General features: G+C 45.7%; 1 protein-coding gene across 1 annotated transcript; it reads left to right on the top strand.

The window, feature by feature from the left end:
- The first annotated feature begins 47 nt into the window (after window positions 1-47).
- prdm11 (PR domain containing 11) lies at window positions 48-24,725 on the top strand. Its single transcript, XM_029253619.1, has 8 exons — window positions 48-1,044; window positions 1,941-2,136; window positions 2,242-2,348; window positions 4,387-4,646; window positions 4,759-4,826; window positions 7,698-7,885; window positions 18,168-18,779; window positions 19,890-24,725. The coding sequence occupies exons 2-8, from the start codon at window positions 2,072-2,074 to the stop codon at window positions 22,049-22,051; spliced, it is 3,462 nt and encodes a 1,153-aa protein (XP_029109452.1). The 5' UTR covers window positions 48-1,044; window positions 1,941-2,071; the 3' UTR covers window positions 22,052-24,725.
- The last annotated feature ends 3,111 nt before the right edge of the window (window positions 24,726-27,836 follow it).

The raw sequence follows: 27,836 nt of genomic DNA, 5'->3' as shown, positions 1-27,836 counted from the left end.
GGTTGAAAAAACGACGTATAGTCACACACTAATTTTATTCACGTGCTTTTATTTTGTATTTGCTCGATGAAGTTGACTGAACCTGTGGCAGCTCGCGCTAAACTGCGGGTCAAAGGAAGCAGTTCAGTTTATCGTCACCGAGCAGAGCCGCGGCGCGCGCAGTGTCGAGAGGCGGTCACGTGTTTTCCGCGCCTAAATACAGTACGAGCACTTGGAACGTGTCCGCTCTGCTCATTTGTACACAATCCTACCTGTTGGGGTCAACTGTCCAATCGTGGCCCTTCAAGCACGCGGGCACAAAGGGTCGCGCGCCCGCTCTGCCGGGATTCGATCCCACAGCCCCTTTCCGGTCACTGAGGTTAGATTAGTGGATTTCGGATTTGGACAAGGTGTTAAGTACTTATTTAAGGCATCTTAACGTTTTAGTGGGACAGACAGTAGGTTTTAGAAATACTATGTTCGTTGGTATCAGTGAGTCCCTAAGGGTGTCATTTTTATACAGTAAGTATATTTAACAGGAGTGTCACAGTTTTTGAGGGAAAAAACACAAAATTCCCCAGGTTACGTCTTTAATGCCTCAGTTGAAGAACCGTGTTTTAATCTGTAAAGGTGTGGCAGTTGCTGTTTCACACCGTGAATCACAGGTGGTATTATGTATTTTTTCCTTAATGTAAACAAAAGCCTAAAATTAACTCTGTGCGTGTGTGTATTTTCTTTCTTCATTTCACGCACTGTCCCCCTCTCCGCCGAAGTTACTTTCTTCCGTTTTCCATGTCATTTCCTGTAATAAAAAGATGGTGGTCAAAGACGAGAGAAGCGACCGACTCGCTGCAAATTATTTCACATAAAAAAAAAAAGAAAAAAGGGGAAAAAAAAAAAACTTTGCGTCGCCCCGGACCACCGAGACGAGAGTGCGCGTGCCAAGCGCGGTGCGGGCGCGCGGGTGCTGCCGCGAGGCGGACGGATCGCACGCGGGGGTCGCGAGCCGATCCGATCCGAGCCGAGCCGGACCAGGCCGCCGACGGGCCGCGGATCCCGGGGAAGGTGAGTCCGTCTCCGGTAGCCACTGTGGCCAATGAAGATGGCTCCCGAAAGCGGCCGGGCGAACCGCCAAGCGCCTGCCTGCAGGACCCGCGCGCCGCGGCGCGAAAAGAAAAGTGCGTCAAAGCCGAGACCGGGATTCGGGCTGCCTGTCGTGGGATTAGACACACGCACTTCGCGTGCCTTTTGTGACATTAATACAGAATAATATTTAAAAACTTTAGCCCGCATTTTGACTTCGTTAAAAGGCACATAGTCACCCCCAGCTGCAGTTTTTTTTTCCTCCGTTTTCTTTTTTCAATGCGATTCTCTTTTGAGTGACTTCTGTAGGAGCCAATGGGCTTGCGAGTCGCTACCCGGTACCTTGTGTCTGCGCTGCGGATTGGCTCCGAAGCAGTGACGTTTGGGGAAGGCGGATCTCAGACCTCCACGTTAACTCTTTCGTTGCGAAGGCTGAGCGCTGGCCCGAAATGATAGCTGTCCTAAATATTATTGCTGTCGTTATTACTGCTGTTTCCTTTGTTGGCTCATGCTCCATTGAGGCGACATATCCGTTTATTTGCCCATTTATAGAGATGGGAATATGCACTGGAGCTATTCAGGCTGACTCACGAGTATGGGAGCAGTAGCGGGGAGTGGGACTCGAACCCACAACCTCCAGGGTGCAAGAGCACGTCCTCAATCTGCATTGCTTGACAGTGTTCCTCATATGCAGTTATTGTTTTCTGGTTTGATGTCAGTTGCAGGACACGATTGCGTTCTCTTGATTGTTCCTTTAATTTAAGTTGGCGTTTTAAAATGTTTTTCTCTTCCATGGGCAGCGGGAGCTCTTGTGTGAAGAATACTGGAACCGTTAACTTCTCTCCCGCTTCATTTATCCTTGATGCTACTTTTCACAGGAGCTACGCAGGTTTCGCCCATTTCACGGAGAGGAATGAAGCAGTGCCAGTAACATGCTGTGTGTTCGCAGCCCCAACATGTCTGAGTGAGACGGGGGCTGCAGGACACCCCTCTCCTCGTTGCCTGCATTATGGCGGAGTTCGCCACCTCCCCGAAAGACCCGGCGCCTGAACGAGCGTCCAACTGCAGCCGCAGGTATTCCTCAGCTGTGTGACAGGAGCTGTGACGCATTAGTGGCGTGATTGCGTGCGTCATGCGTGTTACACCACCCCGCCTAACAGTTCTCTGGTTTTACCACAGCCAAAAGCAGGACACGGAGCTCTACGAGTCCGAAGAACCAAACAAGAAGCTGAAGGTGGAGCATTCGCTGTGTGGCACCGAAAGCCACCCAAAAGTGGATTTCTGGTGTAAGTTTGTTGAAATGATGTCCTGTTATTAGTACTGATGCTTAGTATGAAATGTGTCACTTGTCCCGCTAGGACATCCACTCAGTCTCCACTGGGGAGCTCGTTGATCAGCTGGAGAGATCCTTTGCTGGACCACTTGCTCTGTAGAGCTCCAAGCCAGGAGGCCTCAGAATCATATGGCTCCTTCAGCTGGATCATAATAATGTCATATTTCCCATTATTGCACTCATATTATATATTACAGAAACAGGGCTGCTCCCTGTCAGCTCTCAGCCGGACACTTTGACTGTTGATTCTGTCTGTGTCGTGTTGGACTTTTCAGGGTGAATTCCGGTGCAGGATTAGTGGGCCCTAACCCTTTATCGTTTTTTCTTTCTGTTTTCCATCCCTGGAAACACCTCGCTATGTTGTGGTGTTCCGGTGCCGCATTAGAGCCCATGTCATAAATGTAGGAACATGAAGCCGGACGGTCGTTGTGCTCCTTTGCTGTTTGCACTTTATTTTGTGGGCAGCAGGTGGCGTTTACATTTACAATTGATTCATTTAGCTGATGCTTTTCTACAAAACAACTTCCAATTATTTACACAGTCGGATAATTTTACTGGAGCAATTTCGGGTTAGTACCTTGCTGGAGGTGGGATTCAAACCTGCCATGTTTGGCTCCAAAGGCAGCAGCTCTAAGCACTACGCCACCAGCTGCCCAGTATACGTAGCTGAGTGTAATGGGCAGAGCAGTGAGCTCCGACTGCGTTTCTTACAGCAGCTACACACGTTTCTTTGTGGCTCTTCTGCCTCTTTCTAGCTCGAATTCGGTGTGTGTGATGCCCTAACTTATCTGCTTATTAAAAGTGTGAAGGGTCCTAATGAGGGAAATGAACGCAAGAGGTGGGGATCTTGTTCGAATGGGCTGCGATGCTAGACGAGCGAGGGACTTAGGTGGGCAAATTAGATAACTATTGGTATCACAGCTGGTAGTGCTACCGCACTGGGACCCAAGGGTCACAGGTTCAATTCCCACCTCCAGTTTTGGTACCCTTGAGCAAGGTACTTAACCTAAATTGCTCCAGTAAAATCACCCAGCTGTATAAATGAGAGGGGGGCATGGTGGCGCAGCGAGTTTGACTGGATCCTGCTCTCAGGTGGGTCTGGGGTTCGAGTCCCGCTTGGATCGCCTTGCGATGGGCTGGCGTCCTGTCCTGGGTGTGTCCCCTCCCCCTCCAGCCTTGCACCCTGTGTTGCCGGGTTAGGCTCCGGTTCGCCATGACCCCACTTGGGACAAGCGGTTTCAGACTGTGTGTGTATATAAATGGGTAAATAACTGTTAAGATTTTAACTGTAATAATTGTAGAATTAACACTGTAAGTCACTTTGGAGAAAAGCCCCAGTGAAATGAATAAATGCAAATGTATTGAGGAGCCATAATATGAGCAATGCACAGTAGCCCTGTGCCCCCTGCTGCGCCAGTGTGTTGTGATGTCCATGTCCTTTGCACCGCTGTGCTTCACCGTTTGGCCCAGTTAGTTGCAGGAAGACTTTTTCCGTAGTGCAGGTGTTTTTTTCACTTATCATCGTCAGGCAAATTGCCAGCATTTATGTCTTGTTGTAAACACTAAAGAAAAAGTGTAACTCTGACAAATGTACAGTATACTTGTGTCGTACATTTTCCCGTGTACAGGTCAGTGGCATTTCATCAAAATGTGTCCCTTCATCTCTTTATCCTCAGCCTTTTACGGCTCATAAAAATGCCGTCCTGATTAACAGCCGGAAAAACATTTTCCTTTCTCTTTTTTTTTTTTGACGTTATTGCTTCACCCTTGGCTTGATGTAAAGTAGACGAAACGTGAAAGATGTAAACCTTTACTGATTTGAAAGTATTTACTCTGGCAGACTTTAAAATGTACCAGGATTTTTGTCTCTTTTTCTCATTGTGAAACATTTGAGGTTATGGGAATAATCAAGTGCCGCCGTAATAAAGCTCAGTGTTGGCGCACTGGCCTCGCGCTGCTTGCTTTACGTGTTCTCTCGGCTGTCCCTGCAGTTTGCGAAGAGTGCAAGGAGTACTTCATAGAAGAATGCCCCAGCCATGGCCCCCCAGTCTTTGTGCCGGACACCCCTGTGGATCGGGGCGTCCCGAACCGCGCTGCACTCACTGCCCCTTCTGGGGTCGAGGTCATCCAGGAGGGCGATGAGGTGGACGTATGCTGTGTGGACAAGGACATCCCCAAGGGGGCGCTCTTCGGCCCCTACCAGGGAGAAGTGGTTTCCCAGGACCGGTCGTCGGGGTTCTTCTCCTGGATGGTGAGCAGTGCATCTCGAGCGGTGCTTTCCGTCACGCCGGGCTCCGTGTGCGTCGTCCGGGTGCCCCGCTCTTTCTTTTGAAACGTGCTGCTGTGCCTTGTCATTTTTGCAGATTGTCGATGAGAACAACGTGTACAAATCTATTGACGGCAGCGATGAGACTAGAGCCAACTGGATGAGGTATGTAGACATCGCGGTGGCATCAAGTGAAGGCTAATCCTCAAACATCTCCCCGTAATGCGGGTGCCCTTCAGCACCTGCAGTACTTGCTTCATTGCGCTCATTGCACAGTGGACATTCCGCGAAGCCTTCCCCCACAATGCACAGTTGTGTCTATAATTATCTAGTTTTTATTCCCTCGTGTGACAACTTCATCCAAGGTTAAATGCAATGTTAGGTTTGCTCTCAGAGATACTTACAATTCATTTACCAGGTTAAAATGGCACTACAACGATTCCGGGTGGAGTACCTCTCTCAAGATTACCAGAGCAGGAGCTGAGATTTGAGCCCGACACCTTTGAGTAGAGTTCGCTCTAAGTAGTACACCACGTGCTGCCCTCATAAATGCACTTCCGAAAAGTCGCTCTGCAGTAGTAGCTACATAGCGCTCTAAAAAAATGAATGTAATTAATTTGTGTGGTTCACTCACGTTTCTCGGTCTGTCTTCATGGCATTTGAACCGGGCAGCCGACGCATTTCTTCAGCGCAGCTTGAAACCTTGAGCTCCTTACAGTTATTTACCCCTTTATACAGCTGGGTAATTTTGCTGGAATAGTTTGTAGGACACGTGCCTTGCTCAAGGGTACTCGAGCCAGAAGTGGGATTCACACCTGCCGCCTTTGTTCGAAAGGCAGCAGCACTAACCGTTATGCTACTGGCTGCCTCTTTATTGTTTTTTTTGTTTTTTTTTTTAAAAAGCTGCTCAGATATACTGTATATATTTTGTTTTGTTGCAGAAATGATTGGCAGGGCCATCATACACTGAGCATGTGCACATTCCCAGAAGTGTGATGACACTAGGGGTTGTACACACACACACACACACATCTTCAGAACCGCTTGTCCCATACGGGGTCACCGGAGCCTACCCGGCAACACAGGGCGTAAGGCCAGAGGGGGAAGGGGACACACCCAGGACGGGACGCCAGTCCGCCGCAAGGCACCCCAAGTGGGACTCGAACCCCAGACCCACCGGACAGCAGGGCCGCGGTCCAGGGGTTGTACAACTTCAGATTTTTTTAAGTCGACAGTTATATGATTAAAGTCGAGTTGACGTTGACTAATCACTGATGATCTCATGAACAAAAACACAGAAGGGAATGCTTTTCACCAACCAACAGTCACTATTCTCAAACTGAATGTATATGCTGACAACAGACAGCTCATACATAGGCTGTACATATATATACACAAATATATATATATCACAGATGTGACATCGTAGCCAGGTTCAAATGCAATTTTTCAATTTTTTTCTTTTAAAAATGAAAAACAAATTATGAATTAACTACGTTTAAAAACCTTTTTTGTTCAAAATGTAAAATATTTAAAATATGCCTCATTTATAGTTTCTTGCCGCCTTATTTTTTGACTTTGAGTTATTTCGTTTTGCGTTATTCCTGAACAATCCGCATGGAAATGAATTGAAACCGTGCATAATCCATCAGTGGCTTCATCAAACATGCTGCCTTCGCTCCGAGTTATTCATAAGTTAATATGGGTCACTAGTGCTTTTCAAAAGCAGCAAGAGAGTGTCCTCGTCTTCCAATGTTTGACCGCGCACAAAATCATCGGACGCTCATTGTAGAACGACCCCGCTCGGCACCATGTTGTACGATTGTCTGCAATCTCTGAATATTTGCGCAAATGCCTACAGAGTGGACATTTTTTCCGAAGAAAAGACCGCCAACGAAGCTCACTTTTACATCCAGGTTAGGCTACTTGTTAGATGTTTGTTTATCTAGCAGACACTTTTCTCCAAAGCAACTTCCGATGAACTCTACGTAACATTGTCAGCCCACACACCTTATTTACCGTGGTGACTTACAGTGCTAGATACACTACTTACACTGGGTCACTCATCCATACATCAGTGGAACCTGAACAGCATGTCTTTGGAGTGTGGGAGGAAACCAGAGCACCTGGAGGAAGCCCACACAGACTAAGCAGGGATCGAACCCACGTCCTCTCGTATCACCCAGGTGCTGTGAGACCGTAGCGTTGCTCGCTGTGCCACCGTGCCGTTAGACTGGAAATGTTGCGTACTTCAGGACATTCATCTTATTTGCTATTGTGAGATTTTAATTTCTACACTTTGCATGATTAAATGAAACAAGAAAATTAATAACGACGTCCTTTTATTTTTGTGTGTGCTCAGAAACAATAAAAAGCTGTTTTTCCTCATTTTTCTGCTAGTTCATTCATAATTTGTTTTTCATCGTTAGAACAAAAAACAAATGAAGGCATCGTAATTCGCATGTTGTTTTTTAATTCCAAATCAAAAAGCGAATGACCGCAACGTACACGCACCGATTTGGATCGTTCCTCTGCTTTGCCTTTTCAGACGAGTGTGCATTGCACTTGTACTTTCGTTGTACTTCAGGACGGACTTGCCTATTTCGCAAGTGACAGTAGCACAGGCTTCATCTTTAGTGAAGTATTTCCACACACTTGATGAACCGCTGCTCGTTTTCTGCAGTGACCCACCGGGCTCCTCACCTCTTGTCTTCTCAGAGGCGTCCGTGTTGTTTGTGTCAATCACGTGATCGGCGACTAGTCGATGTCAAGCTTAAAGCGTCATCGACTAGTCGACTAATCTGTGCAACCCCTAGATCACACAGGTCTACCAGTAGTGGTACATGGGCTCTTCCACAGCATGTCCCGGTGCAGATTTGAGGGGCGCTTTGCTGCAATACCTACGCTGTTTCGTACGAGCGCTTGAGATAAAAGTACCGAGAAACGCCGAGGACTGACGGGTGCGCGGCTGAAGGTGGAGGTGAAGTGGGGCCGAGGAGGCGTGGCTTCCGTGGCTGAGCCGAGCTTCTGTGCCAGGTACGTGCGGATGTCGGCCGAGGACGGCGAGCGCAACCTGACGGCCTTCCAGCACGGTGAGCACATCTACTTCCGGGTGCGGCGCCACCTGCTGGTGGGAGAGAAGCTGCGCGTATGGTACAGTGACGACTACATGGCTCGCCTGCACAGTGTGTCGCGGGACAGCATTGACCGCAACCTGGCCTCAGGTGAGCCCACTCCCCCAATGCACCTCGGCATAACGCTCATTATACTCGCTCTTTGAATGGGTTTGGCTTTTTTTTCGTTTCTCTTCACGCTACTCGCTCCACGTTGCGTAGCAGATGAAGCGACAAGGTGCCGACCGCACAGCTGTAGGAGCTGTGGGCACTAGGGGGAGCAGCTGTGACACGGGGGGAAGAACGCGAGCGGCTTTTCCAAAGTACCGTACTGTGGTACAACAAGCCAAGGGTATAACAGAGGGTTCACAGCAGCTCATTTTGCAATATGTGCTCACTCTCTTTTCCCATAGTACAAAACAAAAGTCCTTTATGCGTATTACACATTTAAATTCTCAGTCAAACCCTCCATGAAGTGTTTTTGTGTGTGTGTGTGTGTGTGTGTGGTCAGGAGGGCTGTTTGTACCAATCCAAACAGTAATTCTTAGTTACCGATGTCAAGATCACTCAGTGTCGCTGTATGACCGTTTGCTTATTCTCGCTGAGAGGATAGAGGAGCACAAACATACCTGTTCAAGTTGCCGTCTGCTTTTGAAAGGTCCAGCATGATTTTGTAAAACAACATGTCATTGTGTCAGCGTCCTGTGATGGGACGTCCAGAGCCCCTTGGCTTAATTCCTTGGTTTGCTGGATGGTCACCGGAGCTCTGCCACTGTAAGCAAGGAGTCCCTTACCGAACATGCATGCATGGATAGACTACTCCAATGGAACTCGCACAATTTCAGTTTGTTGAAGAGGGAATGTGGCGTAGGATTGATCTGAGCCCAAAGTGCCCCCAGGTGGAATAGGGATGTTGTAGTGCCACATCTTGTAGCCAGTGTCCCTCACTCTCATTTCAGTTGTAGCACTAGAAAGAAGTAGGTGGTCACCATGCTCAAGTCCATCGGATGGCCTTTAAGAGGAGAAGAGGACCTTTTATCGAATATTGCTATGTGATTGTGTGGCTGTGGTGTAGAGCTCTTCATGTCGTGGAGAATAGAAAGAAAAATGTCCACAGTGCCTGTTACACATTTAAATTGATATATGTGAATAATAAAGGGCCAACTGTTAATTCTGCAGGAGACTGACCTCACATGCTCATCATGAGAAAGCAGGGTAGTGTTGGGCTGGAGGCTATCCCGGGAGCATTGGATGTGAGGTGGGGGTACACCCTGGATGAGGTGTGACATCCATGACACGCACACGTGTTGGGACTCTGGGAGAAAACTGAAACGCAACACAAACCAAGGGAGAACCTGCAAAGCGCACCGAAGCGGAGGGTGTCGCGTGGAGCTTCGCTTAAGCTGTGCTCAGCAAACGTGGAGAAGGTCTGACCTCAAATGAGGACATTGTCGGGAGGTGGAAGGAGCACTTTCTGGAACTCCTAAACCCGAGAGATATGCCTCCCTTATACAGGAGTCAGGGCCAGAGGCCTTCAGGCTTTCAGAGTCCATTTCCCCTGGTGGAAGTCACTGAGGTAGTTGTTAAGCTCCATGGTGGCAAAGCACCAGGGATTGATGAGATCTGCCTGGAACTGCTTAAGGCTCTGGATGGTGTAGGGCTGTTATGGCTGACCTGCCTCTGCAATGTTGCATGGACCTCAGGGACAGTGCCTTTGGATTGGGAAACTGGGGTGGTGATCCCTATCTTTAAGAAAGGGGACCGGAGAGTGTGTGCCAACTATCAGCGTATCGCACTTCTCAGCCTCCCTGGGAAAGTCTATGCCAGGATGTTGGAGAGGAGACTCCGGCCGATAGTTGAACCTCAGATTGAAGAGGAACAATGCGGATTCCGTCCTGGCCGTGGAACAGTGGACCAGCTTTTTACCCTCCAGCATACATGGGAACGGTTTGCAGCCAAGTGTGAAGCGACTGGGATGAGGATCAACCTCCAAGTCTGAGTCCATGGTTTTCTCACAGTTACTTACCTTTCAGGTAAGGGGAGAAAATTTGTCCCAGATGGAGGAGTTTAAGTGTCTTGGGGTCGTGTTCACGAGTGAGGGGAGAAGGGAGCGTGAGATCGGCCGCAGACTGAGAGCAGCGGCAGCAGTAATGCGGTCGCTGTACCGGACTGCAGTGGTTAAGAGGGAGCTGAGCCATAAGGTGAAGCTCTCCATTTGCTGGTCGATCTACATCCCTACCCTCACCTATGGTCATGAACTCTGGGTAATGACTGAAAGAATAAGATTGCGGATACAAGCGGCTGAAATGAGTTTTCTCCGCAAGGTATTGGGACTCACTCTCCGTGATAGGGTGAGGAGTTCCGACATCCGGGAGGAGTTCAGAGCAGAGCCGCTGCTCCTCCACATTGAGAGGAGCCAGTTGAGGTAGTTCGGGCATCTGATAAGGATCTCCCCTGGACGCCTCCCTTTGGAGGTATACCAGGCACGGCCAACTGGGACGAGGCCTCGAGGTCGGCCCAGGACCCGCTGGAGGGATTATATCTCACAGCTTGCTTGGGAACGGCTGGGGATCCTCCAAGCTGAGCTGGAGGAAGTTGCGAGGAACGGGAATTTCTGGGCTTCTCTGCTCTTGCTATTGCCACTGCGACCCTAGAAGGACAAGCAGTCAGGATAGGTGGAAGATGTAGTGTTTATCCTGTTATCCATTTGTACGCTGTGGAATAGCATGGAAAATTTCCATTAATGTTTCAAAATAGCCATTAGCTGTGAGCAGTGTGGATAATGTGCTGGAACAGACAGCTCTTGGAATATATCGGTAAATCAAGACGAGCGTGTGTGTGTGTGTGTGTGTGTGTGTGTGTGTGTGTGTTGCCATGAGCCGAAAGACAGTGCTAGTACCAATGATAAACACAGACTTGTAGAGACATTCAAAGTAATTGTTTGCAATGACTCCATATAAAGCCTCACATCAATTGTTCCTTATGTACTGTATGTAAAAAGAAGACAGCTTATTTAGCAGTTTTTTATAGCTGTCGAAACTCAACAGTGCTGCACCATACAGGCCATGTGTGTGGAAGCGTAAATGGAGTAACTGAAGGACAAAGTACGCTGGGCATTACTTTGCCGTACACACCAGGGCCTGTGTGTTTGCTGTGTCTCTTGCGCTTTGCACCTCTTCGTCCTGCACTGTCATTCACCAATCCGCAGTGATTAATAAAATTAATAGTAAATCAATAAACGGAAATAAATTAAATAAAAACAAATAAATGAAAAATTAAATATTTTTACGTTTAAATTTTTTACAAAAATGAAAGAATAACGAACCCATAAAATATTTAATTAATAAAATAAATAGGCCTGCTAAAATTAAAAATACAAAATAAATAAAAATTAAGTAATTTTAAAATAAAAATAACTACTTAATATTATATCATAGTTCAATCTTAATACAAAAAATTTTTAAAAAGCTTCATTTTGATAATTAAAAATCATTAATTAATCAAATAAAGAGAAATATAAAGTTTTCGGTTAATAATTTAAAAGGAAATAACTAAATTACTAAAAAATAGATTATTAATTTTATAGTTTAAAAGAAATTCAATAAAATTAATTTTTTAATTAACAGAAAAGAAATTTATAAAAAAAATTAAAATATAATAACATTTATAAATAAATCAGTTGTGTTATTTTATTTTAGTTTTTCGATATTTTGCATCTAGCGGCAATTCCAGCTCTGCTGAGCCTTCCCGAAATAAATAAATAAAGAAACTGAATTTGAATTAGAAACCAACCAATCACAGCTGCTTCACACAGCCACTACTTCTGCACTGTATGTGAATGTTTGTGTACCTTATTTTTAAAAGAGGAAAAAAAAATTGTAGGAAGGTTATCAGGATTCATCTATCCTATGTTTTATGCACCTACTCGAGCGATGAACATCGGTGCATCAAGTGGAAAGTAACAAACTAGGTTTACTAGTTTACGATGTACGATGTACGTCGCTTTGGAGAAAAACGTCTGCTAAATGAATAAATGTAAATGTAAATCACACAGCACGGTGCACCTAGGGCTATCCTCCCCTTACTTGGTTACGTGTTCCGACTATGTGCGACTTTTACAATGTTGAATCCACATAGATAAGGTATGGTTATGACAAGTTTTTAATTGGGAAAATCTGCTTGTTTCTGAATAATTTCCAGTTAAAGGCCAAATCTGCCTTGCTTTTATAGTGAGTACAAGGGTTGTGCATAATACTGTTAGTTCAAGATTCGGCGGTAATTCGTCTCCTTGTAAACCTTATTCGGCAAAATTTCATCTTTCAAAAGATTTGAAAAGGTCAAGATTAATTTCATTTGTACAATTCCTCAGTGAAGATTCGGCGTCAAGTCGACGTCGGATCCGTGTCTGTGCTTGAGGGGGTTGGGTTCAAGGTTCGGATTGACGGGTGCATTAATAAACATGTTCAGGAAGGAAGGCAACGTTTTTTAGCTTCAAGCGGCTCGTGATTAAAATAGAAGCCAGTATTAAAGAAGGACTAAATAAATTACGACTGGGACAGAACTGAATCTTTAAAACAATGGAAGTAGCTGCTTACTATATCGGGCAAAAGGTGAACTCTTTAAAACAGTTTTCAAGTTGAATAGTGAAATAATGAAAATGTTGCTTTTATTCCGAATGGAACTGTGGCCTTGATTCCAATGTGACAGCAGCACGTTTCCTTTAAGCATGTTCTTGTTTGAGCTTGCGTGTCGTCGTTTTTTTTAATGTGCTCAATGTACAAAGAAACGGAGCGCAGGGCGACAGTAAAGTGAACAGCTAAGGACTTTACCTTTCTCCTCTTTATCAGACATACTCGCACGTAGTTAAAACCCAGTACCCATAAGGGCTACTTCCAGCACTCTTCTTAATCTGGAGAAAGAATCGCCGAAGAGCATCTCGCTTCACCGTTACGGCCACGTGTAACAGTGCCTTTTGTCTCAACGCACAGATAGCGAGAGGGAGTCTAGTACTGCTCCAGTGGGTTGAAAAATCGTAGCGTGGGCTTCACGTTGCGCTTCCGTACAACATCATTTCGCTCTATTAGTTGTTAAGTTCTTAAAGCTCCTGCTTCAGGGTATCTTTCGCAGTGCCGACCGCAGAGGGTGTGCGTCAACGATTGGGTCGTTCTGTCTTCAAATTGCTTTCTGCAATCGAATCCAGGAAGACTGGACGACCAAACATTTCTCAGCAACACATCCCCCCGGTCATCCCGCATGGAGAGCAGCAGCAGCAAGCGGGACACATTTAAGAGCCATTTGCTCTGTTGTGCATGAGCGCCCTTACGCCTCTGTGGCACAGAGCAGAAAGTAAGTAAGAGCCTGTCACCATCTCCTTTCGCTTGCTCGCTCTCTGTCCGAAAGTTGGAAATGGGGGGGTGGGATCTGCCCATGTGGTCGAGCCCCTGGAACACGATGGCCCGAGACAGGGAGGCCACACAGGCGCTTATCGAGTGTTACGGGTCGCCGGAGATGCAAGGTTTGCGGAACAGTTGCACTGCCAGAACCACACGTGTTTGAGATAATTGCCGGTGATTCCTGGCGAGCGAAGTGATGTCTGGAAGGCGGGCGAGCGCTGCTTCCAGAAGTGGCAGAACATGGAGGCCACATACAAGGACTATGTCCTGTCCCGCAACAAGGCCGCCACCCCCAGGGGAAAGCAGCCCAAGTTCTTCAAGCAGTTCCACGCCCTCGTGGGCCAACGGCTGAGCTCCAAGCTTGCGGCAGCATAAAGCTCTTTACCCCATGCAGGAGGAGCCGGTTCCGGCACGGGATCACATCTTGCGACCTCGCCAGGGTACAGCGCGACCTCTGTGAGCCCCCCCATCACGATCAGCATCCTCTCCACCGTGGACTCGGAAGCAGAGAGCGGCAAGCCGGGAGCGAGGAGCGGAGGCCGTTTTGTGAAGAAGTGCACGTGGACCAAGATCCCGAACGGAGCAATGGGAAGAGAGGAGCACAAGGACAGCAAGAGAAATCGCCGCGTCTATAAGGCAAAGAGAAGGACGTTGCTGGGGGAATGCAAAGGTAGGCTCCTTACCCAAATCTATTAGGTCTCGATCGACACCGCTGAGTCATTCTGGGAAGCTGCAAGCTGCTGGTCGTTCACTTGCACATTTTTGGCTTATCTGCCTGCAGTGTTGCAGCTTGTTGTGGTACGACCTGAACACTGAGGGTCTCTGAAAGGCTCAGTGACCTGAGCAGGGAGCAGGGCTCGCATCCCCGTGTACGCACAGCTACTTGTATTGAGCTGCTAGACACACGTGTGTGGAGGAGTGACTGACTCGGAGGGAAGAGGGAAGCACATCCCTCAGCAGCCGCGTAGTGCCATTCCTACCATCGCGTATATATCCCCATCAGGCGTTTGCCTGCAAGTGCGGCGCTTGAAAAGAAATGCCCGTGTAATTGCCTTAATTGCTTTTTATCTGAGCGTTTTCATGGGCTCTCCTCTCAAGCGCTGCCGTTCATATGGCTTTGCCATCAACGCCATTGCCGCGCTAGAACCTGAACGAACAATCAGTGTTGGCTTGTTCAGGTGGGCTTTACAGCACATAGAACCGGGGGCGTAGCGGTTAGTGCCGTCATTTTGGACTTGATGGACCCACTTTTAAAAGGTTCCCACCTCCTGCTGTATTACCCTTGAGCAAGGTATTTGCCCTAAATTGCTCCTGTACAGTGACCCAGCTGGGTAAATGGGTGTAAGTAGCTCAAGGTTTTGAGTTGCTTTGGAGAAAAGCATGAGCTAAATATAAGGTACGCTAGTTAGAAACTTTTCTCTGTTCTGTACTGCAATAGTTGCCCTGGTAGCAGACAAGGAGCTAATCATGATTTCTCTCTCTGCCCAGCTGTGGAAAACGGGAGGGTTCTGCCCGTGTGGTCGCAGCGGAAAGTCACTAATGTGGACATAGAAGCGACTGAAGCACTCCTGCAGCTTTACAGCTCTGCGGAAATCCAGGGCTTGATTAAGAAGAACAAAACCCAGACTAAGAAGGTTTTTGAGATCATCGCCAGCCAGCTGGAAGAGCAGGGCTTTCCGATCGGAGACAACCCCAAGAGAGCCGGCGAGCGGTGCTTCCAGAAGTGGCAGAACTTGCTGCGGTCCTACAAGGATTACGTGTCGCACCCTCAGAGAGCAGATGCCACGAAAAGGAGGCCACCTCCTTGCTTCGAACAGCTCCACAGCATCGTCGGCCTCAGGCTCGGCCTCCAGCTGCCGCCATTAAGCGACTTTCGCAACGCTGACGGAGGACGTGACTCGGAGGTGGAAGGTGCGTGTCAACCGCTGCCCAGCACCAAGGAGGGGGGCGACACTGGTGAATGCAGTAGAAGCACACCGCAGAAGAAGAGACTCAGTGACGTTGCTCACCTTCTCCTGGAGTACAGAGAGGACAAGAGGAGGCTTGAGCAGGAGAGAGAGAAGAAGGCTGAGGAGCACTTCCACGAGCTGCTCACCATGCTTCAGCAGCGACATGCTGAACGGATGCTGCTTATGAGGGACTTGATAGACATTACCAAGAGAAAATGACTTCCTACAAGCACATCGATGAGCAGAGACTCATGGTTTTAAACACGTTGTTGTTGTAGAACCGGGCCTTTTTATTCTTTATCGATAGTCTTCTCGGCAATGTGTTAACCCCCCACTCCAACCGCATGTTTCTGGAAGCACTAAGACCTGAAGTGAGAGTGTGTGGCCCTGCAGTAGGCTGTTTGCTCATGGCGTTGTTCATTTCCGTCGCTAACCGTCGCCAGCGGTCGCATGCGTGCTCTTGCACGGTATGACTGCCGCCGACTAGAGGAGCGATCCTGTTACTCAGTGCAGGCGGCTGGCAAATTGCTGGTGCCCGGAATGTTCTGGAGACACGTTTGCACTTTGGGCTAATACCGCTACTGGCTCAGCTATTCGGAACCCAAGAATGAAACGCGAACCCTGTGATTTTTTTCAGTAAATGTTACACTTTTATGTTGTCTGAGAGGACTTGTTGGGTCCCCTTTGTTCCACACTTTCACACTTAGACATGCTTACTGGTGTGAATGTGCAGAGAAGGTGCTCCCAAACTTGAGCTCTTTGTCTCCGTGCCTGTAGCGTGCGCTTCAATAAACCGTTACGCTTGTTTTACACCTTCCGACGTGCCTGTCGTGTGTTGTGTTCACAGTCCAAGCAAAGGGGGAATCATGTTAGAAAGGCATTCTTTGCCTGGGCAAAAAGATAAATGGAAATCCAATCTTGAATTAAAAAACAAAGAAAGAAATGACTCTTTGTGGAGAACAAGCAGTAAGACACTTCCACGTTTGCATTATATACTGTATCTGTGACAGTAATACGAGTCCAGCGAGCAAGAATAAAGTAGATGCCGCAAAAGCACATTTATTACCCATCGAAATTATCAGAGTGCTTCATTAACGTTTGAGTGTCTTTGCGGGGCTCTTGTGGGCAGTGCATGGTACTGGGCCATTATAATTGTCAGTGGGTTCGCTCAGACATCACCTGTGTTCAGAGGAGGCGACTTGCTGCACTATGGAAAGTAGGAGGGGCGTTTGGGAACGTTTCTCACCGGGGAAAGGAAAAACAGGCTCTCTTGTGTACCAGTATCCAGCGTTTTGTGAGCACACTTGTAACTCATCAGTCCTTAGCCTCAGTCACTTGTCGTCGTCCCCATACAATAACCCCTGGAGGAATGAAGAGACATGGATAACATGGCCACCCACGAGAGCCTCGTATGGCGGAGGAATGTGGCCATGCCCCGAACACTGCTGGAGGGCGTCTTCGCTAGGCACCAAGCCGGACTGCAGGGTTCTTCATTGGACTGGGCTCCTCAGGTGAGACACCCGTCAGGGTATCCTTATTCATTTTCATCTCCCCGTATATATTTGACGTGCTACCTGGACAGGTTCAAACGTGTCCGGTTTGGCTTAATAAGTCAAATATTCTGTCCATCATACTTAATTTGTTTTTTTTGGACATGCAAAATAGGATGGGATAATTCTTTTCTAATCCCTGCACGGAATTCTAATATATATTTTTCCTTGAAGGTTCTTGTACCTTAATAGACGGTTGTCTTGAGACCTGTTTAAGAATGATTTTAAAGCGTATTAAATATATTTCACGTCAGTATCGACAAGCTTTGCTGTGCGATCCTGCTCTGAGTACGGTAATCACTCGACCCATCTGAATGCAATGGTATGTTTTTTTTTGGGATAAAACACTGTGTGCTTTTCTTTACAGATTCATTGAAGTTGCCTTAATAAAGGGTTCCTGGGTGAAGATAAAGAAGATAAATGTGGACAGTGCAAACTGAAAACAGAGAGCCACGGGCATCTAGCAAATGTAATCATCTGGCTTCGGAAGGCCTGCGGAGCTTGAGGATGATGCAAGATGATAATGTGGTCACTACTAAGGAAACAAAGTAATAGATAATTTTTGACTGTGGAATTTAATTTGAATAAAGCATTTAATATTTTAATATTCTGATGTGACTGAGATGCCTTTGTTATCAAGTCATTATCAAAATGTTCTACATGGGATTCATTCCACTCTTCTAAATTTCATTTTTGTATGTACATGTTTCAAAATATGTAGTTTATGGGTACATGGGTTCATGAGCAGTATATCAGAGTGTGTGTTGTTTTTTGGACTAATGGTCTACCAGTTAAGGTGGTTTTATGAATTTGAGGAAAAATGATTTTGCCTTGACCTTTTGCCTCGGACTTTCTACCGAACGAATCACAGGTTTAGAGGTCTTTAAAATGTATGGTGCGCTGCCTCTCTACCTCTGTCTATGATATGTCTTGAAATATATTTTTTTTGTGGAAGTCGGGGAAGGTTTCTGATTTCAGTGATGATAATAATAGTGGTATTAATGATTACTAGGTTTGGTTAAAGAAATACAAAGCTATCTTTCTTAAAAAGTAAGTTAAGTGTACGGGTAGGGTCTTTCATTCAAAAATTCCACATACCTGTCTTAATACTTAATACTTATTATACCCCTGAACTTGAACCGCAGCAGTCATTACTGCAGTTTTTATCTGGCACCGAAGAAAACGCTCCTGAATTTATTTGATCTTGCTTTCTTCTTCGAATTTTGTCTTCAGGTACGTAATATAGGTTTTCGCTATTATGATTTATTCAGTGATTTGTTTGTATACAGGATAATTATTATTTTGACTGTAAGTAAAACAGCATTTTTTGGTTATTTGTACATTTTCGTTCAGGAATTCTATGGCAAAACTGTTGGTATGACCACTGAGGGTATCTAGTCCTCATTGTGCACCTGGTACCGGATCGCTTGTACACATATTCCTATGCACCGTATACTTTGGTTATACGGCAGTGTGTAACCGTTCCGCTGCTTTGTTGCAGCTGGGGCGACTGTGAAGAAAACCGAGGACTTGACTCAAAAGGAACCTAAAGGGCCGGTGCTCAGATCAGCGCTACACGGCCGGCGGAGCCTCTGCAAGCAACTCACTGAGGAGGGAGATGGCCAGGTGCAGGCAAAGAAGAAGAAGATCGACCTTATTTTTAAAGATGTCCTTGAAGCCTCCTTGGAAGCTTCCAAAAGTGTAGACAATACTCTGAACAGCACCTTGTCCCTCAGGCGAACCAGGGGCCAGAGAGTCACGCAGCTCTTCAATCATCCCAAATCTTCCGCATCCCAGAAGTCTTTAGTCTCCCATAGCGAGCAAGAGCGTAAGCCGCTTAGCCTCATACTTGGCCCCACCCCTGGCTCTGTCTCCTCCGAAATCTTGGCGGGAGATGTAGGCGTGAGCTGCGTGAAGGCGGAGGGCCAGGAAGATGGCCCCGCCCCGACCTGTGAGAGCCCCTCAACCTCTTTTTGCCCAAACTGCGTGAAGCTAAAGAAGAGGATCAAAGAGCTGGAGGCGGAGCTGGACCGCTTGAGGGCGGGTCCACAGGCGGAGTCTGTGAGCCAGGCCCCTCCTCAGCCTGAGCCAACTCCACCTGAAGAGCTCAAAGGTAGGTCCCGATGGAAGCTGATGGTTGAACCCCTGAGTCACAGAATTAGTGTATGCAAGTCAACAAGAAGGGGTGATCATAGTGTCCCAGTGACTCATTGTTGCTCAGTTTATTTTGTCTCTTGTACAAACCAATGGTTGTCATTAGTTGTTTGTTCCCCTTCCTTCCTCAGTATTTTCACTTTTATTAGTTAATTTAATGAAGAAGTCCTTTCCTTACACCTGCATGTTCCTTCAAGATTGATGAAGGTATTTGTCTGAATTGTTTCATCCAACACTGGTGCTCCAAAAGTGTCTGATCCCTCTGTCTTTTATGAACCTGGAAATTACTCTCGAGTTTAATTTGAAGAAATGGTGGCATATTGCATCACAGTTTTCTTAAGCAGGATTTGCATTTGTCATTGTGTTATTTGGATCAGTTTAGATTCTGGGTGTGTTTCTTATGATCATGTCTGCTGAGAATTAAATGTCTTGAAATGAAACCTTAAAATCTTTGTATTTACCCTGAAATGCGCACCGCAATACTATTAAAAGTGCTCAAAAATGTGTTTGATATTTACTTTGTCACTTGTCACTGGTAAACTGTTAGGGTTATGGCACCACTTTGTTGTGTTTTGGTTTGGTTTTGTCTTTTTTGCCTTTTTTGTTGCCAGAAACGTGGTATTTATACAGTTTTAAAGGTGTCTGTACTATCTTCAAAATAACCTGTGCAGCTGATTGACATTGTTCTTCCCAAAAATAAGAATTCTCTTCCATATGCAGCAACCATAGCCATCATGAGAGTCAAACCTCCAAGTTACTTTAAGGTCAATACCAATATCTGAACTGCTATATCAATATTTGTGCGGCAGCGGACGATTCGGTCAAAAATATTAACGGCGTTATTATTACTTGTGCATGCATTCATTGCACACAATAGTAATGTACACTATATGTGGGGGGGGGGGGACTAATGAAATGTGAAATGTTGTAGTGCTCCGATACATTGTTTGTAGAAAATACCATTTTGTCAGGTGAAGCATCCAAGGTGAAATCTCCAAAATTTAATTTTGATTTTTTTGACTTCTGCTTTGAATCACAGCTAAAGTGGCTCTACCCTTTTTCCTTGTAGTGACTGAAGCTATGACTGCCATCCCTGTAGTGCTAGACGAAGATGACCAGGACATGGACTCTGCTGATGAGTCCATTGCGGCTGACCTCATGGCCACCACCGATGAGTCCTCCAAATTGCTGGCTGGGCCGGGTCGACGTATTCGCCGCTTCAAGCAGGAGTGGCTGAAGAAGTTCTGGTTCCTGCGCTACTCACCCACGCTGAATGAAATGTGGTGCCATGTTTGCCGTCAATACACCGTCCAGTCCTCCCGCACATCTGCCTTCATCATTGGCTCCAAGCAGTTCAAGATCCACACCATTAAGCTGCACAGTCAGAGCAATCTGCACAAGAAATGCCTGCAGCTCTACAAGCTTCGCATGCACCCGGAAAAGACGGAGGAGATGTGCCGTAACATGACCCTGCTCTTCAACGCCGCCTACCACTTGGCTGTGGAGGGCCGGCCTTTCTCTGACCTACGGCCCCTGGCTGAACTGCTGAAGAAATGCGAGCTCAAGGTCGTGGACCAGTACATAAATGAGGGCGACTGTCAGATCCTTATCCACCACATCGCCCGGGCTCTGAAGGAGGATCTGGCAGAAAAAATCCGCCTCTCCCCCTTTCTTAGTGTCATCATGGATGGTCAGAATGATGATCTGCTGACAGACACAGTCGCTATTTACGTACAGTTCACCACAAGCGAAGGGCCCCCCGCTACAGAATTCCTCTCTGTCCAGGGTCTCAGCTGCGCCACTGCAGATGGGTACCTCCAGGCCATTGACCGGGCATTTGGGGTCCTGGGCCTGAGGCTACAGGATGTCCTGATCATCGGCTTTGGTGTAGACGGGTCAAATGTTTCTTCTGGCATGAGAGCAAACATCTATATCTCCATGAGGAGAACTTTCCCTTGGGTACTTTGTCTGCCGGTCATGATCCATCGGCCACACTTGGAGGTGCTAGATGCCATCAGTGGGAAAGAGCTCTCATGCTTGGAGGACTTGGAGAACAACCTGAAGCAGCTGCTTAGCTTCTATCGATATTCCCCCCGCATGATGTCTGAGCTTCGGGCAACCGCTCCAACTCTCTCAGAAGAGGCAGAGTTTCTCGGTGACATACGGGCCATCCGCTGGATCATCGGGGAGCCCAATGTTTTAAATGCCCTAATCAAGGACTATCTTGAGGTGTTGGCCCACTTGAAGGAGATCAGCAGTCAGACTCAGAGAGCTGATGCAGCAGCTATTGCCTTGGCCCTCTTGCAATTCCTCATGGACTACCAGTCAGTCAAACTTATCTACTTCCTCTTGGACATCATAGCTGTCCTCTCCCGCCTTGCATTCGTTTTCCAAGGAGAGTACCTCCTAGTGTCCCAGGTGGATGCAAAGATCGAAGAAGCCATTAAGGAGATCGGGAGGCTGGTGGATTCCCCGGGGGAGTACTTGCAGGAGTTTGAGGAGAACTTTCGGGAGAGCTTCAACGGCGTAGATCTGAAAAACCTGCGAGTGGCCGAGTCCAAGTTTCAGTCTATCCGGGAGAAGATTTGTCAGAAGTGCCAGTCCATCCTTGTTCAGCGTTTTGATGCACATAGCCGCACGGTGGTCAAGGCCTGCCGGGTTCTAGACTTGGCCACCTGGCCGCGCAACAGGGACGAGCTTAGGGCCTATGGAGAAGAAGAGATCTTGCTCATCTTTGACCACCTGGAGGCTGTCCCTTTAGTGGGTCGCGAGGGCTCCCGCGACAGGGCGGATGAAAGGGGCAGCCTGGTGGTTGAGTGGAGGGATCTCAAGGCAGATTATTATAGCATGAATGGCTTCAAAGAGGTGGCTGGCCACATCTGCAGGTACAAGCAGCGCTTCCCCCTCCTGAACCGAATAATGCAGATTGTGAGGGTTCTGCCCACCTCCGCAGCTTGCTGTGACAAGGGGAGGGCATCTCTGCACAAGGTGCGCAGGAACAACCGCTCACGCCTCACCCTGGACCAGGTGAATGACCTGCTGACTCTGGCTGTCAATGGGCCACCCATCACCAGCTTTGACAGCAAGCGGCCGCTGGACAGCTGGTTCGAAGAGAAGTCCGGGAACAGTTACCCCGTGTCCACGGAAGTGCTGAACAGGATGCCGGGGGCCGATCAGAAATCGGTCGTACATGGCATGGACCTGAACAGCGAGTTTTATGCAGACGTATGACTGGTAGCATCGGCTTTAGCCGACGTGGTCCAAAAAGGCCATCTTGGAGGAGAGTCATGTGATCAGTTGACGGTTTGTTGCTGCTAAGATGTAATGATTCAGTCATTTCAGTTTTTTTTTTTTTTTTTTTTTTTTTGAGAACTGGGTAGTACATTTGTGTCTTCGTGTGTAGTATCTGCAGAAGGTATGCTGAGACACGATCAGCTTTGCTTTCATATACGCCGTCATATTTTTAGGCTGCGAGAACATAAACACGGCTTGACAAAAGGCAACGAAATCCATTTAAGTGTGGAAAATAGAATAGTGGAGAGTATTTTTAACTGCAGCATTCTGAGCGGTTTTTCAAAGTTTGAGATTTTTGTATCAAGAGATTGTATTTTCAGTTATAAGATGTACCCTTTATAGGATCGCATACTTTATAGGATTACATGTTCTTAGATTGTTGGTAGTTAAGGCAGATTGTGAATGCCAAAGTGAAGCTAAGCTAATGGAGTCAGGTGGAGGGAAATGGGCCTTTCTTAAGAACTATCAAGCCTCCAGCAATATGATAGCAATGCATTGCAGTAACTTTGCTGACCACTAAATGTAAATGATTTCTTAGAAAAAAAAACAAGGCACAGATCCTACCTATAAAAAGTGTGCGGTCAGAAAAAGAGAAAAAAACAGACTTCGCTCTGATTTTTTCAGTGCACACCACTTTTTTTGGCTGCATGTGCTCATTTCCCTGGTCAGTGCCAAGGGTGGTGAAAGTAACCACTAAAAACATTTGCTTTAGGGTTACGTGGATTGAACCCTCCCGTTATTTCTCATAAAATGAGAAAAGATTGTAGTTCACTTAGAAATACCGCCGTCTTTGCACCTACCAATCAGGGCCGACTTCCTGTTAATAATTGTTACTTCTGTAACGAAACATACGGCTTTAAGGTAAAATAACCCGACGAATGTCTGCAGGGGTTTCCGCAGCTATGCCTGGAATATCGTTGTTCCCACTTGCATATTTTGTTTGTTTTTTGCCAGTACATTGATGTTTGTCAAGCCATATGGGGTTGTGCCATAACGCATTTTGCCATTTATGAATGTTCAGTCTATGTGTGAATATTGATCCATAAGCAAGCTGTTATTATTTAGGTATACTGTACATTCGACTTACTCATAGTTTACTTCAGTCATTTTTATATGCGTATTTTTACCACACTGTTGTCGTTATTTTGGCTTCCCAAGTGTACTATAAGCTCTTTCCTGGGAATGTTTCATTTTCTTAAGTTTAAAAAAGTTCATACGTTTTGTGGCCGCTGTACAAAGCCCTCGTACTCTTGAAGGTTGACAGTCGGCGATCACGGCCATATCGTCAAGGATTTCTTTCAGCACTCTTGTTCTCAGGGTTTCTCATCCCTGTGATCAGCTTAGTTTACTGTCTTCACAGCTTCACTGAAGTTAAATTATTCTGTAGCCTTGCATCTCTGCAATATTTGTGCAATATCAGATCTGATGTCATCAAAGACTTGATTTCTGGCTAAGGATGGATAGCGTTCATTCCTATAAATCCACCGTGGGTGCTAAAAAAATGAGTATTTGCAAATGTTCACTTTGTTATGAAGATGACTATTGCTTGCATTTTAATTTCCGTTCCTTCCTTTTTGCGTAGTCTATATGGTCATGGACTTTAAAAGTGACCCAGAATGCCTCCGCATTCATTTCTTGCATGGCTGCTACAGTAGTCGGAACTTATGCCACACGCCTGTTTCCGCTTTCAGAGGTGCCTCGAAACGGGAGCGCGTCAGTGCTGGAGCGATTTTCTCTTACGTTGCTCAGCGTATGAATTGTGAGAAAAGATCGAACTACGGAAATGCACTTGGAAGTAGACAATGATGCAGTACAATTGCCAGGGCAGAGAACAGGGTCGAGCAGCTCGGTTCTTGAGTACTGCAGGTTTATGCCCCAGCTGAGCTCTTAACTGCTCGGCCTTCTAATCACAACTGAACGGATTCTATGATTCAGATCACATTTCACTGGATCTGCTTGTTGAGAACTTGTACTCGTGTAGCGGCATTTGGGGAGAAAAAAAAATCCAAATTTTCGAAAACCATTACTTGTGCAACCTGTGCTTAAAAATGTGTTTGCATTATTTGCTCCCCTGAGTGTTTTATAGATTTCTTCCTCCTTTCGTGGGCCAATAATAATTTAGATGTTTTGAATTAGCTGAAACAAATGATTGCTTTAAGGGACAAACATGTGGAAATACACTGGCTCCTTGTGCTACAAATAGTCGCTTTGTGAACTTTGGAAGATCTGAGCATTTTCCACTTTATTTGCTTTCGCGAGCAATGACTGCACTTGGTTCCTGAAATTTCAAGTTTGCTTCGGAGCGAATGTGACCTTGCTTTACACACTGAGCCGACAGATGGAAGTGAAGAGAACCCGAACAAAACAACAAGTGCGTGACCACTTTCTTTGCACTCAGCTCCACAGCGTTTACAGCTTGTGTCTGGAGTTCATGAGTGTTGGCGATCAATAAGAAGCTGTTGAATGTTGCACATGTTTAAGATAAACTCAGTCAGAGCGGCACTGAGTAGGAGCTTCTGGAGACGGTGTTATTTTAACTCAATGTGATTTTCACACACACACACACACACACACACACACACCGTCTGAAACCGCTGGTCCCATACAGGGTCGCGGGGAGCCGGAGCCTAACCCGGCAACCCAGGGCGTAAGGCCGGAGGGGGAGGGGATACACCCAGGATGGGACGCCAGTCCGTCCCAAGGCACCCCAAGCGGGACTCGAGCCCCAGACCCACCGGAGAGCAGGACCCAGTCCAACCCCCTGCACCACCGTGCCCCCCCACTCATTTTCACTCAGTTTTAATTTTAATGTAGCTGAAAGTTAATAAAAATATTAAGGCAGAATGTATTAAATAATGTTTTATTTGTACTATAACTATGCTTGAGGTTTTTACAAAACCTCTTGAGCAAATAAATTTAGGGAAGTCTGTGTTTAGTTTCTACTGATTGTGACTTAGCAGTAAAAGTGACTATGAAGTCGCAAGTGAAGCATGACGGGAGAAGACCTCTGGTCCCAGTGCTCTTTTTAATAGAGGAGCCAGTGTATTTATCTGTATTTTCTCCATTAATCCATTTAATTATCACTTAATCCAAATGAAAAATGAGCAGTTTGAAATGTTTGATGTAAAATGATTTCGATCATGCAACGTGTTCAATCTGAATCCCAGATAAAGGAGGTTGTTCGAGAGCTCGGACCCCCTGCGTTGGCCAGCCCTGCCCTAGACTATGTGAAAGCACCTGTGTATGTGTACATGCCTGGGTCTGTGGGACCAGGAGAAAAATGTTGTTGTTTTTTTTTTTTTCTTTGCTTCTTTCACGTTGCGGTGACTGGATTCACTTTATTGTGTGTGGAGTGAAAACAATCCTTGATCTAAAAACATCCACATGTGTAGCTCAAGAGGGTGAATTATTCCTTCATGTATAATGTACACAAAGGAAAAAACTATGTCTGCTTTACCTACATTTACAGATTGTAATAATAGTTTTTTTATATTAAAACAAGTGTCTGCATGGGAAATATGTGTTTGAGATTTAGTAAGTGGGGGGGGAATCATTAAAATGGTAAGCTTTTTTAAGCCAAGAAACAAAGCTAAATAACAAACTATAGCCCCTAGATACCATTCAAAGGCATTTTCTTTTGTGTATTTCTTTTCAGAAACGGCATATAGTCATGTGTCTGTGATGGGAATAAAATTGCCGTGCTAAAATGTTTCTAAATTCGGAGGTATCTTGCCATTTGCAGTTTTTTACTGTGACAAATGATCCTTTTAGCAGATAATAAATGCTGTATTTTGAAGCCAAGGAAAAATACATGAATTATGCTTTTGAATGGCTAGGAAGACTATTGCCTCACAATGAGGTATGCTTTAGGAATGAATAAGCTCACATTTTATATTCAAATGGCTGAATCGTCACGAAAGGCTTCTGTTGAATATCACGTTGTTTCTTAACACTTTGATAAAGGATCGAAGCCTGTTGAGACTATTGCATAGCTCATGTTTTCTATTGGGGCTGTTTTTTTCCTTCCTTTCTGTGATGTGCTAAAAATATGAAACCTCTCAGATACTCTTGCACAAAATATATCTGAGCGTTTGTCACTTTGAATGCAAAGAAGTATGCTTTTTACTGTGTCCCGCTTTTGTGGCTTCTATCTACTTTATATATATATATATATATTGTTGTTGCATCTGCAGTATATCATTTCTGTTTGTGCATTTACCCTGTGTCATAGTGACTCTTGCAAGATGCGTTTCATTACATGAGCCAACGTCAAGCCCCAGTTTCAAAAGAAATTGGACAAGCACTCAGTCTTAAACTGCTTATTCGTTTCTTGAGATAGCTTTACTTTTCCTTTTTTTCTACATTTGGAGAATTGCATTTATTGTACCAAAATGTATATTGCAAATTAAGGTTCTTCTCATTTTCAATCATGATACAATATTATGAAACAAATTACGATGTAATAATGATTACGGTAGAATGACGTACGAAAGCGATCAGGTTTTTTCAATTGTCGGCTTTTCGGGGTTGGCGGCCGTACCGTTTTAAGTTTGTAAAAAACTTTTCAGCTGTGATTAGTTGAAACAATTTTTCTCCTGCTCTCGCAGTGTCTTGTTTTCGGGAAGACGGAGAATAATGAACACTTTAAATATTTACATGACTTTATATGCTACATTTCAGTACCTGTTTGAAATATAAAAAGACATTTAACACTGGAGGTATATTAAGCTATATATAGATATATAAAATATAAACATACAAATATATGATATATAAGCTCACCCAAAATTACAGTGTTATATCTATCAAATATTGTTTAATAAAACTTGATACATTTTGTATTGCAATTTGTATGTCCTGTTATTTGTTGCTTTTGTGTCTTCATTGTTTTTTGGATATTTTTCAGTGGGATGTGCATTTATTTATTTATTTATTTACATTTATACGTGACAGAAAAAGAGAATATTACTGTCTTCTTAATACAGTCGCTGATTCTGTATTCAGATCCTTTTTTTTTTGTTCACTTATTTTTGTAACTGGAAAAAGCAGCTATCTGAGTTGTTTTTATAATCTCACAACCTTATAGTCAAACAATTAATTCAATACACCAGCTTTTTGAGTGGGAATGAATTTCCTTGTCCTCCGTTTTAATCATAAATTGTGAAGACGAACCTTTTGAAACTGTCCTGACGCACACCACCTTTCCTCCCCCACCCCTACACCTGCCGTAGTACAGTATTCGTAATCCAGCGTTTACTCTCTCAGTGACTCCAGCAAAATGGAAATACTCTCCTGTCTGCTTTCCCAGCCTCTGCCGTCACGCCTCTCGAGCTGATCCAGAATTCCACTGCGGAAATTGTGTTTGATGGGCGGAAGCGTTCCCACGTACCTCTGCTCTCACCTCGCTGGCTCCTTGTAGCTCCCCGTATCAGCTTCAGGACTCTGGAATGGGCCTACAAAACATGGAAAGGACTCTTACTGTGACACCTGCAGGACCATCTCCAGCCACATCACCCTCAAAAGGGGTCAGAAATCTAAAGTGCGTACGTCACGGCCCCAATATAGCGACATGAACTGTTCCTCAGAACTGCTGAATCCCTCGAAGCATTCAAGAAAGGTCTGCAAAAGTGTCTCTTTAGGACCCATTTGAGTGTCAAACTCCTGAAACCTTCATGAAAGAATCCTTCACCGCTGCTCGCTTCTTATCAACGTATTTTCCATT

Source organism: Scleropages formosus, chromosome 7 (assembly GCF_900964775.1).
Source record: "Scleropages formosus chromosome 7, fSclFor1.1, whole genome shotgun sequence".
Taxonomy (NCBI): Eukaryota; Metazoa; Chordata; class Actinopteri; order Osteoglossiformes; family Osteoglossidae; genus Scleropages; species Scleropages formosus.
This window is presented reverse-complemented; position numbering and strand designations above follow the sequence as displayed.

What these genes read in the sequence shown, in the direction of transcription:
- prdm11 (XM_029253619.1), top strand. Translation starts at nt 2,072, where the DNA reads ATGGCGGAGTTCGCCACCTCCCCGAAAGACCCGGCGCCTGAACGAGCG. An exon ending in GCGTCCAACTGCAGCCGCAG is followed by an intron (nt 2,137 to 2,241) that starts GTATTCCTCAGC and finishes GTTTTACCACAG; the next exon opens with CCAAAAGCAGGACACGGAGC. An exon ending in CCCAAAAGTGGATTTCTGGT is followed by an intron (nt 2,349 to 4,386) that starts GTAAGTTTGTTG and finishes CTGTCCCTGCAG; the next exon opens with TTTGCGAAGAGTGCAAGGAG.